This window comes from Anolis sagrei, chromosome 3 (genome assembly GCF_037176765.1).
Source record: "Anolis sagrei isolate rAnoSag1 chromosome 3, rAnoSag1.mat, whole genome shotgun sequence".
NCBI lineage: Eukaryota > Metazoa > Chordata > Lepidosauria > Squamata > Dactyloidae > Anolis > Anolis sagrei.
This window is the reverse complement of record NC_090023.1, coordinates 23,068,860-23,082,407: the sequence shown is the minus strand read 5'-3', so window position 1 is coordinate 23,082,407 and position 13,548 is coordinate 23,068,860. Positions and strand designations below refer to the sequence as shown.

General features: G+C 40.1%; 1 protein-coding gene across 8 annotated transcripts in view; it reads right to left on the bottom strand.

Annotated features, from left to right (window-relative positions):
- YAP1 (Yes1 associated transcriptional regulator) overlaps positions 1–13,548 on the bottom strand; it is a 124,014-nt gene that overhangs the window by 54,126 nt on the left and 56,340 nt on the right. For all 8 annotated transcript variants that reach the window (XM_060771058.2, XM_060771060.2, XM_060771062.2 and 5 more), the window contains exon 3: positions 5,494–5,609. In XM_060771058.2, coding sequence (XP_060627041.1) covers positions 5,494–5,609 — 116 coding nt within the window. The remainder of the gene's footprint in view (positions 1–5,493; positions 5,610–13,548) is intronic.

Sequence of the window (13,548 nt, the reverse complement as noted above, 5' to 3'; positions counted from 1 at the left end):
CCAAGCTTTTGGACATTCTGGCAGCTAAAATAAGGACCCATTGATGAGCAGGAATTGTTGGAATGAATGGACATTTCGGAACTCTGAATTTCACTGTGCATGAAATTGTTTTTATTATATTATGTAGTGATATGTTTTAATGCTGCTAAATGTTTATACTGTTTTACATATACTGTTTTATATATGACAGGCATCGAATTTGTGCCTTTGTTTGTAAGCCGCCCTGAGTCCCCCCCCGGGGGTGAGAAGGGCGGGGTATAAGTAACTGCAATAAATAAAATAAATAAATAAAATGTAACACACTAAAATACATAACAGTGTAAAGCAAAGTAAAACAACAACATTGTAAATAATATAAAATAATAAATGTAATAATAATAATAATAATAATATAATAAATATAATAAAAATAATACTAGTGTAGAATCATAGAATCATTGAGTTGGAGAAGACCTCGTGTGCTATCCAGACCAACCCCCTGCCAAGAAGTAGGAAAATTGCTAAAATAATGTAAATGTAATAATAACACAGAACTCCCATGTTACGTCCGCTTCACTGGCTGTCTGTTTGCTACCAGGCACAATTCAAAGTGCTGGCTTTAGCCTATAAAGCCCTAATGGTCCCAGCCCAGTTTACTTGTCTGAAATCATCTCCCTTGATGAACCACCCTGAAGATCTTCTAGGGAGGTCCTGCTCTCAGTCCCGCCACCATCACAGGCACATTTGGCGGGGAGGAGAGAGAGGGCCTTCTCAGTGATTGCCCCTCGGCTATGGAACTCCCTTCCTGGTTGCACAATGGGTTAAACCCTTGTGTTGGCAGGACTGCTGACCGGAAGGTCGTCGGTTTGAATCTGGGGAGCAGGGTGAGCTCCCATCTGTCAGCTTCAGCTTCTCATGTGGGGACATGAGAGAAGCCTCCCACAGGATGGTGAAACATCCGGGCGTCCACTGGGCAACGGCCACTTCTCTCACACCAGAAGCAACTTGCAGTTTCTCAAGTTCCTCCTGACATGAAAAAAAAACTACTTTTCATGTCACAACTTATAAAGAAATATCATTAGCAAAAAAGTCTTTAAAATTAGTAATAACCTTGGTTACTATCATGAAGATTTTTAGAAACATCACTACTTTTAATAGGCGTCCCCAGTGGCACAATGGTTTAAACCCTTGTGCCTGCAGAACTGCTGATTGAAAGGTCGGTGGTTTGAATTCAGGGAGTGGAGTGAGCTCCCATCTGTCAGCTCCAGCTTCTCATGCAGGGACATGAGAGAAGCCTCCCACAGGATGGTAAAACATCCTGGCATCCCCCGGGCAACGTCCTTGCAGACAGCCAATTCTCTCAAACCAGAAGCGACTTGCAGTTTCTCAGTTTACTTCTGACATGAAAAAATTACTACTTTTTATGTCACAACTTATAAAGAAATATTAGCACATTGCATAACTTCTTTTCATGGAATCATTAGTTCAGCGATTCCCAACTGCCCTTCTCATGTGGCTATATATGCGTCCCTCATCCGCTTGCAAGCAAATATCCCAAACATAAGACTTTCATCCTCAAATAAGGGTGTAGGACAAATTTAAGTAGATACTGATATGACTAAACACAATGATCCCATCGTCCTCCGCAGTCTGCTTTTAAGGGAAAACATCAAAACCTGCAACTACCACAAGTGCATAAGGAAAAGTATGATTGTGTTTTACCATTCTGCATGACATAAACCACAATAGCACCTGCTGAATTTAAATTTCTGGTAAACATCACCAGGACGATAAAAAAGAATTCCAAAGTTTGCTAAGTCTGACTGCAAAACTCTGGGAAATGCAAGAAAACTCTTTACAGTATGAAAAGTTTCAGTGCTTTGGTAGTACAGTCTCTGCATGATCTCTGCAGACAGCCAAGAAGTCAATGAACAACATATGCTCCACAGAGTCTGGAGTAAAGACATACCTTTAGTAAGTTTACTTATTCTATATTGAATTCCATTTATTGAAAAAAATGAGAGGAGGAAAATGGCCACACAAATAAATATCTTGAGGCATGCATGCTTTCCCAGGGTGAACAGGTAAAAATGTCAAACACGAGGAAGATTGAGATTTTCTCATTCAGGATTACAGGCATATCTTTTCCTCGATCTTGTTTACCAAGAGGGGCAGAAAAGCGACAAGGCTTTTTTCCCCCTTAGCCATCAGATTCTTATGCAAACCATCAAATTCTTATGCAAATAAACAGCATGGCACAGCAAAAGGCATGCAGCCACGGCACTAAGGTACAGATCACTATAGCCTCACCGCTGAAGAACTGCTATGGCTTAAAAACCTGTATGCTTACATTAAATATCCCATATATATAGTTTTGTAGTTAACATATCTGCATATATAAAGTATATACGGATCCCAAGGTAATGTTCCCTAGTATTTCAACCATGTTTAAGCTAAAGGGAGAAGGCTATGGCTTCACAGAACCCCTCTTATACTTTTACACATTGCACCTGCACGAATGTTAGTAGTAAACCTTTAAACTGTAGTGTACAACCAGCTTCAGATCCCATTTTAGATGTTAGGTCGTAGTTAGTACTATTATTATTTTTATTGTTATTATTTCATATCAAAAGCATTGCATAAATTAGTATAAAATCGATAAAAATAGAAGAAGCGCAGATGGCTAAATATCTTTTGACCAAAAATGGGCAATAGCAATAGCATTGTCTATAGCCTCCAACAATTCTTCCTCTGTACTAAAATCATTAAAGCTGCAATCATTGCATTCTCTCCATCACTTAAGTTAACCCCCCCCCCCCCCGGTGGCTCAGTGGGTTAAACCCCTGTGCTGGCAGGACTGAAGACTGACAGGTCGCAGGTTCGAATCCAGGGAGAGGCAGATGAGCTCCCTCTATCAGCTCCAGCTCTTCACACGGGGACATGAGAGAAGCCTCCCACAAGGATGACAAAAACATCAAATCATCCGGGCGTCCCCTGGGCAACATCCTTGGAGACAGCCAATTCTCTCACACCAGAAGCGACTTGCAGTTTTTCAGGTCGCTCCTGACACAAAAAAATACCCCAAAAAACTTAAGTGAGGAGGAAACACAATAGCTTAAATTTAATTGTAATTCCCAACTGTAAAAGCCTACCGAATGAACAGAACTTATTTAAACCAGTGGTTTCCAATTTTTTTTTGACTAGGTACCACTTGACCAGGGACCACTCTCCAACATTAGTTTTTGGTCAGCTTTAGATTTGGTTTGGCTATTTATGGTGCTGATTCAGAAAACTGAATTGGATAGAACACATCAGCTCTAGTTTTGGATGCAGAACATATGCCATCCAGTAGTCGCCATCTGCTCGCCCACAGAAAACCATATTTAATAATCTAGAGCTGATGTGGTCTATCCAATGCAATTTCCTGAATCAACACCCCAAATGACCCCAGGAAGAGGCCTAAAAACGAACACACCAAGACACCCCCCCCCTTCCAGGCACTACATGGTACAGCTCTGCTTAGGGGAGGGAAGAGAGGAGAAGCAGAAGTCAGGAGGCTTGTTGTCATGCTTTTTATGGGTAATCAGCATCTCCCCTCCCAACATTCCCATTGCCTCAGCACTGTAAGAGGATTTCATGAGACCAGTGGCTCTCATTACATCAGTTAGGCCGTTATATCTTAGTTTAGAACTAAAACATCAAGTTAGGCCATGGATATTTTAGTTCTTGGGGACCACAGGCCGGTAACCACTGATTTAAACTTTGACTTATCTAAGTTTCCAATAACTCAATGTCATTGGAAATTGGGACTCTTCCAGTTGGGACTAACAATTCCATTCAGGCTGAAACCTTCAAAGGGCTTTATATAACATCTCAAAATGATTGAACTGCCTATTGTGAGTATACCCTGCATAGTTTCAGTCACCTAAAATATATAGAGAGGAAAGTAATGGTGACATTTTCAAAAGATCTGTTATGCACAAGAGCAATGTCATAAAATTACTGTATATACTCATGTATAAATCTAGAAATTTTAGTTAATAAGTTGATCCAGACGATCTAGTCCAACTTATTCATGAGTCTGTCTTAATTCTTATTAAAAAAGGAACCATTTCCTCTGAGTATAGTGATGAAAAACGAGAACATAGTCCACACTGGGAAAACCCAAAACAAGCACCAACCCTTTCTCTCTCTCCTCTATAGAGAGACTTCTGCTCTCTATGGAAGAAGGGTGATGGCAGCAGGCACCAGTGTTTTCCGCTCTCCCTTAATTTTCTTTTAATTTCATATCAAAAGCATTGCATAAATAAGTATTAAACTGATAAAAATAGAAAGAGCACAAGTGGCTAAATATTTTTTGACCAAAAACAGGCAACACCGACCACATTGTCTGTAGCTTTAAACAATTCTTCCTCTGTACGTGAGGCAGGACACTGTGGACAAGCATACAGATGCGAGTTGCTTGTTCTGCTCCACAGTCGCACAAGGTGGAGGATTCTTTCAGGCGGTTCCATTTTGTCAGGTTGACTTTTGATCCACTTCTGAGTCTGTTCAGGGATTTCCAAGTTGCCCATTCTTGGTTTGCCCTGGAGGCAGAACCTTGTGGGGGGCCAATCCAATTGGTTTCGCTGCCCAGAGGGATGCTCTTGCTGTTGCTGGGGGACGTTAAAGGGAGTGGTGGTTCTCATGAAGCATTTCCTGGATTTGAGTCTACTGGGAGGAGGCTGATAGCCATGCATTTCCTTATTTCTTTAACAGCAGCAACTTTCTGTCACACATGGGGGGGGGGAGGGGCAATGCCAGCTAGCTTGTAGAGTTCATCATCTGGTGTAGGTTTGAGACATCCTATGATTATTCTGCATGCTTCGTTCAATGCTATTTTCACTTGCTTTGCGTGGGCAAACTTGTGCCAAACTGGGCAGGCATACTCCTACCTCAATTAATCTTCAACTTAGTCTCCAGTTATATCAAAATCCATTATTTGGGCCAGAAAACCTGCATTTCACTTATCTATGAGGTTGACATACACGAGTGTATGTGGTAACTGTGAAATATCACAGCAAATAGAACAAAAAGAGTAGAAATGCACCAAGAACTACACACAGGCAGGAAAAACCAGACAAAGGAAACAGAAATAGAAAGGATAATGTTGACTAAGATGATGAAACTGGAGCATTTTGCACATAAACTCTAATATAGCTTTTTAAAACTATCTTGAATTATTATAGGGTAAACAAACTTGTTTGTTTCCCTTGCACTTTGCTTCTTTTTCCTGGAGCAACGTAGGCCCCTCATTATCCAAATTTACATTGCTTTAATGAGGTGTGCTACCTACTCAAGTGAAACATTAGTATAATTATAAAGAACAGGGCTTATTACGAATCTACTCTGTATAGGAAGCATTTGTGGAAGATAATAATGACAGACTACACTTGGGTGACACATAAAGTTTTCATTATAAAACCTTATACCACTTGCAGTCATTTCTTTGATGATTTGTTGACCTCTCCTTACCAGTTGCTGAATTCATGATATTCTGTTGCACCGGAGGACTTGTGGGAGCTGTAACACTCATCTGGGAAAGGAGGGCCTTCCTTGGATCCTGCCATGTTGTTGTCTGGTCAATGTGACTAAGACAAAACAGAGGAGGAAGTTAGCCAACACATAAAATATTCCAAGATTACAACAAGCAGTTAGAAAACCAGCCCTAAACAAAAGCCCACACAGAGTAGGTATCAAATAAGTGCCTTCACAAAGTATGGCCCCAATCACTGCAGCCGTGGGAAGTTCAGTTAGCCTATCCAAAGGGGCATTTCTCAGCCCTTAAGTTTCAGCAATAATATCTGCCCACTGAATATACTGCTGAGCTCATTTTCAAACAGAAGACGACTGAAAAATAGCACATGGGTTGGCACAATAGGTTTTGGTGACCTTGTAAACAGGGCAAAATATTTGACACTGCTCTTAATATTAATTCGGTATCTCATAATATTTTTTATGAAGATACATAAAGGGATACAATTCACAATATGCTACCAAAGAGTTTTGTTATTTATTTGTTCAGTCGCTTACAACTCTTCGTGACCTCATGGACCAGCCCATGCCAGAGTTCCCTGCTGGCTGTGGCCACCCCCAGCTCCTTCAAAGTCAAGCCAGTCACTTCAAGGATAACATCCATCCATTTTGCCCTTGGTCGGCCCCTCTTCCTTTTTCCTTCCATTTTCCCTAGCATCATCATCTTCTCCAAGCTTTCCTGTCTTCTTATTATGTGGCCAAAGTACTTCATCTTTGCCTCTAATATCCTTCCCTCCAGTGAGCGGTTGGGCTTTATTTCCTGAAGTATAGACTGGTTAGCTCTTCTCGCGGTCCAAAGCAATCTCAGAATTTTCCTCCAACACCACAGTTCAAAAGCATCTACCTTCCTTCGCTCAGTCTTCCTTATGGTCCAGCTCTTGCATCCATAGGTTACTACAGGGAATACCAATGCTTTAACTATGCAGACCAAAGAGTAAAACTACATATAAATTTGCATGGTAGTGGTGTCAGTTGGGTTACTAGCTGCTTTGCTCCCGGTTCTCTGAATCTGCTTACTCAGAATTCCAGGAAGAGAAACAGTGGAAATCTGAGAGATCTGGCTGCTGAAATGAAGCAGTTGACATCATTTTTTTTGGGAAGAAAAGTTGCATCACATGTCATATCATGGGCCAACCTCTGAAGAAAGTGCCAAGAGCAGATGATGTCAGTCCACACTGACATATTTATTTCCTACAGCCAGTTAAACCAACGTGATTTATCAAACTTTGCAGGAATTATATATTTTTTAAAAATATTCCTGGTGACATTATTATGCAGACACAAAACTGTGATCTTCTGGAAAGAAGTTAAATTTGGTACTATTTTTCATCATGTCCATATAAAGTTCAGTATAAAAACTATTCTCAACATTCCTCAGAAATACAATGAAAAATGTGCTCTTACTTGCTGCCCTATTTCAGTTTTTCAGTATTGATAAAAAGGCAGTGCAAATATTACTGAAAATATTGACTTCATTGCTTTCCTCCATCAGAATAATTTAAGGGTTAAAGCAACATTAGTGCAAAGTATTCTGTAATGTCTTTGGAGAGATAATAATAAATGTGTATAAGCATTAGACTACAACTCTGAAAATCAATATTCAGTTTCCTGCTCTGCCATGGAAACATTCTGGATGATATTAGGCAAGTCATACACTCTCAGCTTCAGAAAACCTTGTGATAAGTGCTGTCTTTGGGTCACCATAAATCAGAAATGACTTGAAGGCATAGGAGAACAACAAGCATCTTTGAGACTAACTGGAAGAAAGAAGTTGGTAGCCTAAGTTTTTATAGACTAAAGTCTACTCATTGGATGAAAAACTTTATTCTACATAATAGTAATAATAATAATAATAATAATCATCATCATCATCATCATCATCATCTTTATTTGTATCCCACCTCCATCTCCCAAAAAGGGAATCGGGGCGGCTTACAAGGCACTGCATGTGCAGTATAAACATCAACAATACATGACTATAAAACAATATCACATAAAAGTTATAAACAACCATTATCAACACATAAAAAAACAAAATACACAATTTTTTAAAAAAATTCTATCAATGGTTAAAACTAGCTGCCATCAGTACACAACAATTATTATGAGTCCATCTAATATAGGTCCATTTCAGCCTACTCGAGGCCAAAAGCCTGTTCAAAAACCCATGTTTTTAGGCTAGAACAGAAGGATTCAAGGGTAATGGCTAATCTAATCTCTTTTGGGAGGGTATTTCAGGGCTGGGGAGCCACTACAGAGAAGGCTCTCTCAACCACACTTGAGACGGTGGTGGGACTGAGAGAAGGGCCACCCCTGCCAATCTCAAAGCCCATTCTGGTTCGTAGAAAGAGATGTGGTCTTGAAGATTGGTTGGACATGAAGCGTATAGAGCTTTGTAGGTAATGCACTTTGAATTCAGTCCGGAAAAATGTCGGAAGCCAGTGAAGCTGCTTTAATAGGGGTGTAGTATGTTCCCTACAGCTAGCTTCAGTTAGTAATCTAGCAACCAACTTTTGCACTAATTGCAATTTCTGAACCATCTTCAAAGGCAGCCCCATGTAGAGAGCATTACAATAGTCCATTCTAGATGTAACTAAGGCATGAACCATCGTGGCCAAGTCTGAATAACTGAGTATGTTATAAACTTCTTTTAGTTAATCTGAAAGATGTGCTAAAAGATCCTTTTGCATACTGATCCAGATGGACACAACTACTTCTTTGATGGCGTTAATGCATATTTATGGAAAGCATCAACAATTAGTCCCAGATCCTACCATAGTCAAATTAATAATATTAGGTTGTCAGGTTCATGCTGTTTACAAAGAGTTGAACCCTTAGTTCTTTAGTACAGAGTGTGTTCATCAGAAGTGTGTCTCTGGCTCTTAATTCAGTTTGCATCTCATGTTACAGCGTCTATAATCACCTTCTTTTCCAAGCAAGAGAAATATAAATACTGAGAGGTAAGCTGTTTATGACCTGGGGATCAGTACTAAGTCTTACCACAGTACATGCGAAATACAACAGGTATACAGCCTTAAAAATACCAGAAAAGAGGAGCAGAAAGGAAATCTGAAGGAAGAAATGTCAAGATAGTCTATCAGTATGTTTTTACCTTATGGGAAACTGACAATATTACAACTAGAATGTCAATTCAAACCTTAAAATATTTTTTGGCAACAATACTTTTGATCGATCCAATTTGGACATATTGTACTTTGACATAGAGTATCCTGTGGAGTTACAAAAACATGCAAAAATCAGATACTGTAATATACATACTCATCTCTGGCAAAAAAAATAAAGAGAACAAACAATCCCGAAAAGTCTTATTAATAAGATCAGAAAATGGCAGATTGCCACAGTCAAGGGTTTCAACACAACAAGCACCAATTGCTAGAACTCTGATTAGCCCCATATAACGCTCACATTTCCTAAACGGCATTAAATGTTATTTGAATCCCAACATTTTAGGACTTAATGGAATTAGAGACAACAAAGAAAACATTGTTGAAATACAATATTTTAAAATTATAACGGATACACTTATACCTGTTCTGCCTTCACTATATTGACAAAGGAGCCTCACAACTTCAAACAAGTTGAAACTTTCTTATACTGTAGCTGCTCAATAGCATTATGTTTTGGAAAATCAGAATATTGCCTAGCCTTTTGGAAAAAAATGGCATTCACAACCACTTGAAAATCACAACCTTTTGTAAAACTATGATCTTCCAGAGAAGAGCCGAAAACTCGTTTGAGTAAAATCTTCTCTTCAGTGGTATATAACCACATGTACGTATTTATGCAAGGAAATTTTGTTTTCAGTTGTTAGACTGATAATCTAGTTGTCTCTGATCTGTTAGGAACAGAAATAATGCCAATGCACAAAACATAGCAGTTATTCAGAAGTGATCTTTTCAGTGCCCAAAAGCATCTACTCTCCCATAAAACATCTTGTGTCAATATCACGCTCTCAATAGACAAAAATAAAGTAGACTTCGTGAAAAGCAACATTTTTCTCTGTGCAGATATTACAGAGCATCATTCTTATAGTCAACAGCAACATGAATGTGCTTTTATCAGTCTAAAGTCTAATAGTGTCTCTGTGTTCTAAAATGGAGTTTGAGATCTGAGTAGTCCCAGATCTGATCATGTGGTCTGCAGTCCCTCCCACAATCTCAAGAAACATAGAGTAAAGGGAAAGGTGCATACCAAAACATACACAAGCAAACAGGATCACAACAAATTACTAGTGGAGGCTTGTTGCCACTAGTGGAAGAAGGTTGCCATTTCCAACATTATGTAACTTCTAACTGTTTTCTGGGCACCTCAAGATCAGTTGGGAGTGAGGAAATAAATCTTTAAAAGTAGTGTTAATATAAGTAAATGGAATGACAAACTGGGTCAATTCATTTTCAGATCTGATGTCACCATCTCTTACCAATAAGTCACAATTAACACATTCATTTTTTGACTTGCTCTATTCGTGATGTCCAAATTGAATGACTCTAGTGTGCAAAGCTACTGAAAGTCACAGTTTAGAAGTCAATGCCAGAGCGGCCTGCATAATTCAGACATCACAGTCATAAACCAGGAAAACAATGGAGAGGCAAGAAATCCCGAATCCTCTCAAGCATGTTTCGCAGGAGTGAAATAGAACATCTGAACCAAACCAGCATGGAAAAATATCACTTATTTCCACCTCAAAATATTTCTACATGTCACAGAAGGTAAAATTTAGATCAGGAAGAAATTCCACTACCAAAGTGAACTGACTAAAATAATTCTGACCAAGACTCTTATTGTCACATTACAATGAGATGTTTTAGTAATAATAACAATAACAATAATAATAATAACTACTTTATTTATATTCCGTTCTATCTCCTGGAGGGGGCTCACGAGTGGATTACAGGGTAATATATGGCAAACATTCAATGCCGTTACACAATTGACAACAACAGACAGTACATAAACAGAGGCAAAGCTCCCCTCTTTTTTCATCTCCGGCATCTGAAGGCTGTTTGGAGCCTCCGCTGGCGCAATGGGTTAAACCCTTGTGTTGGCAGGACTGAAGACCAACAGGCCGGAGTTTCGAATCCTGGGAGAGCACAGATGAGCTCCCTCTGTCAGCTCCAGCTCCCTATGCGGGGACATGAGAGAAGCCTCCCACAAGGATGTTTAAAATATCAAAACATCCGGGCATCCCCTGGGCAGCATCCTTGCAGATGGCCAATTCCAAAAAAAAATCTGGAGGCTGCGTTGTTGTAGGTTTTTTCGGGCTATATGGCCATGTTCTAGAGGCATTCTCTCCTGACATTTCACTTGCATTTATGGCAAGCATCCTCAGAGGTTGTGAGGCTGCACTCGACTCAGCCATGGCAAGGTGTTGCTGTTCTGTTTTTCCACGCCAAGGAGCCTGTTGACCATGGATGTTTTCCTGATCAAATTGCTTCAGGGGCACCTTCTTTACCTCCCCGCCAAAGGGGTACCTATTTATCTACTCACATTGCTGTTTTCGAAGTGCTAGGTAAGCAGAATCTAGTGCTGATGGAGGGTGCTCACCCCAACCTGCAGTTTGAACTGCTGACCTTCCAGTCAGCAAGAACTTCTGCAGCTGGTGGTTTAACCCGCTGTGCTAGCCGCAACTTCCATAAAGGAAGGCATAGCAAGGATATTCTGGTGACAGTCTGTTTCAGTCAGACTTGATTGCTAATTACAAAGCCAATGCAAATCTATGCAATGTTCATGCAAATTTAATATTCTTCACCCAGATAAGCACCTACATTCAATAGAGAACTAAACCTGTTAAAAAAGCATTCAAGAGGAACCATATAGAGAAACCACTGTAGTTGTTGGTTTACGACTACCATGACATAAGCCACTATCACCAGATCCTTGCACTCCAGGATGGGGAGTAGACAGAAGAATAAAAAAAAACTTTGCTAGTTATGACTGCTACTTGACCCTGCACGGAAAATCTTACATGACACAAACTTGGCTTTAAAAATGAAAGAGTAAATCCAGGAAAGGCATAACATCATGTCACATCACTGATTTTCCATTATTTCTCTTTTGTGTATGCTACATTTCAGTTAAATCTCATATAGTTCTGTACAGGGCATAAACATGGATTAATAACCAAAAACGTTGTTCTCAGATCTGTGCAGAATGAAGACAGAGCTAAGCCTTGTCAGTACTTATAGGCAGGGAAGTATTCACATCAACAATTATGACAGCACAGAAGAAGTCAACCACAGCAAAAATATGTCTATATGTGTATATGTCTGTCTGTCTATCTATGAAATGAATGTTGTATTATTGATTTAGTTTGCAATACATTTCGTTTTTCTATTCTGAGGTTTCAAACAGACATTCTATGCCTTTTTGAATAGCCACCATTGTTTTATTTTTATTATTCTTATTACTAACTTAGGTACCAAGTGATGTCCAGCTTATTTGAATAAGTCCATTTTTAATTGTACAAAATGCATAAGGTTGTGAATGAAATACAACTAACATTATGACAGGTTAACCCCAAAAGGCTCCATCAGTACTTATTTTCACTTTTATTATGTGTATAGATTTCTAAGAGAAGACTAGAAAAAGGACTCTGCTGCTTCTGGGAATAGTATGGGTATCAGCATAAAGATAAATACAGATCCTTTAAAAAGATTTCCCTCTTTTGTTGTTTATTCGTTCAGTCACTTCCGACTCTTTGTGACCTCATGGACCAGCCCACGCCAGAGCTCCCTTTTGGCTGTGGCCACACCAAGTTCCTTCAAAGTCAAAGCAGTAACTTCAAGGATACCATCCATCCATCTTGCCCTTGGACAGCCCCTCTTCCTTTTCCTTCCATTTTCCCCAGCATCATTATCTTCTCCAAGCTTTCCTGTCTTCTCATTATGTGGCCAAAGTACTTCAATTGAGCTTTATTTCCTGGAGGATGGACTGGTTTGATCTTCTTACAGTCCAAGGCACACAGAATTTTCCTCCAGCACCACAGCTCAAAAGTGTCTATCTGTTTGAGCTCAGCCTGTGATTGTGTTTCAGGATCAGGGTGTCAATGAGGGTCAAGACGAGTTTCAAGATGGCAAGGGTTGGGTCAGTGATAATTGGTCATAGAATCATAGATACAAAGAGTTGGAAGACACCTCATGGGCCATCCAGTCCAATCCCCTGCTAAGAAGCAGGAATATTACATTCAAATCACCCCTGACAGATGGCCATCCAGCCTCTGTTTAAAAGTTTCCACAGAAGGAGCCTCCACCACACTCCGGGGCAGAGAGTTCCACTGCTGAACGGCTCTCACAGTCAGGAAGTTCTTCCTAATGTTCAGATGGAATCTCCTCTCTTGTAGTTTGAAGCCATTGTTCCGCATCCTAGTCTCCAGGGAAGCAGAAAACAAGCTTGCTCCCTCCTCCCTGTGACTTCCTCTCACATATTTATACATGGCTATCATATCTCCTCTCAGCCTTCTCTTCTTCAGGCTAAACATGCCCAGTTCTTTAAGCTTCTCCTCAAAGGGCTTGTTCTCCAGACCCTTTATCATTTAGTCGCTCTCCTCTGGACACATTCCAGCTTGTCAATATCTCTCTTGAATTGTGGTGCCCAGAATTGGACACAATATTCCAGGTGTGGTCTAACCAAAGTGGAATAGAGGGGTAGCATTACTTCCCTAGATCTAGACACTATGCTCCTATTGATGCAGGCCAAAATCCCATTGGCTTTTTTTGCCGCCACATCACATTGTTGGCTCATTGATGCAGAGAATGACCAGGAGATCCCCATGAGAATATCCCTGAGTGATGTGGGGATAATAGTGTGCTTTCTGAATTGTTACCAGAGGGTTCCCATGAGAGAGAGCAGAAAGATAGTAGCTCAGCACCTGCAGAAATTAATGAGCAAGTAGATAACTAGCCAAGAGATAGATGAGAAGAGATCAGTCAAAACAGGAGGGCGGAGCAGTGGCTTCACCGTTCTGCCAGGCTTCGA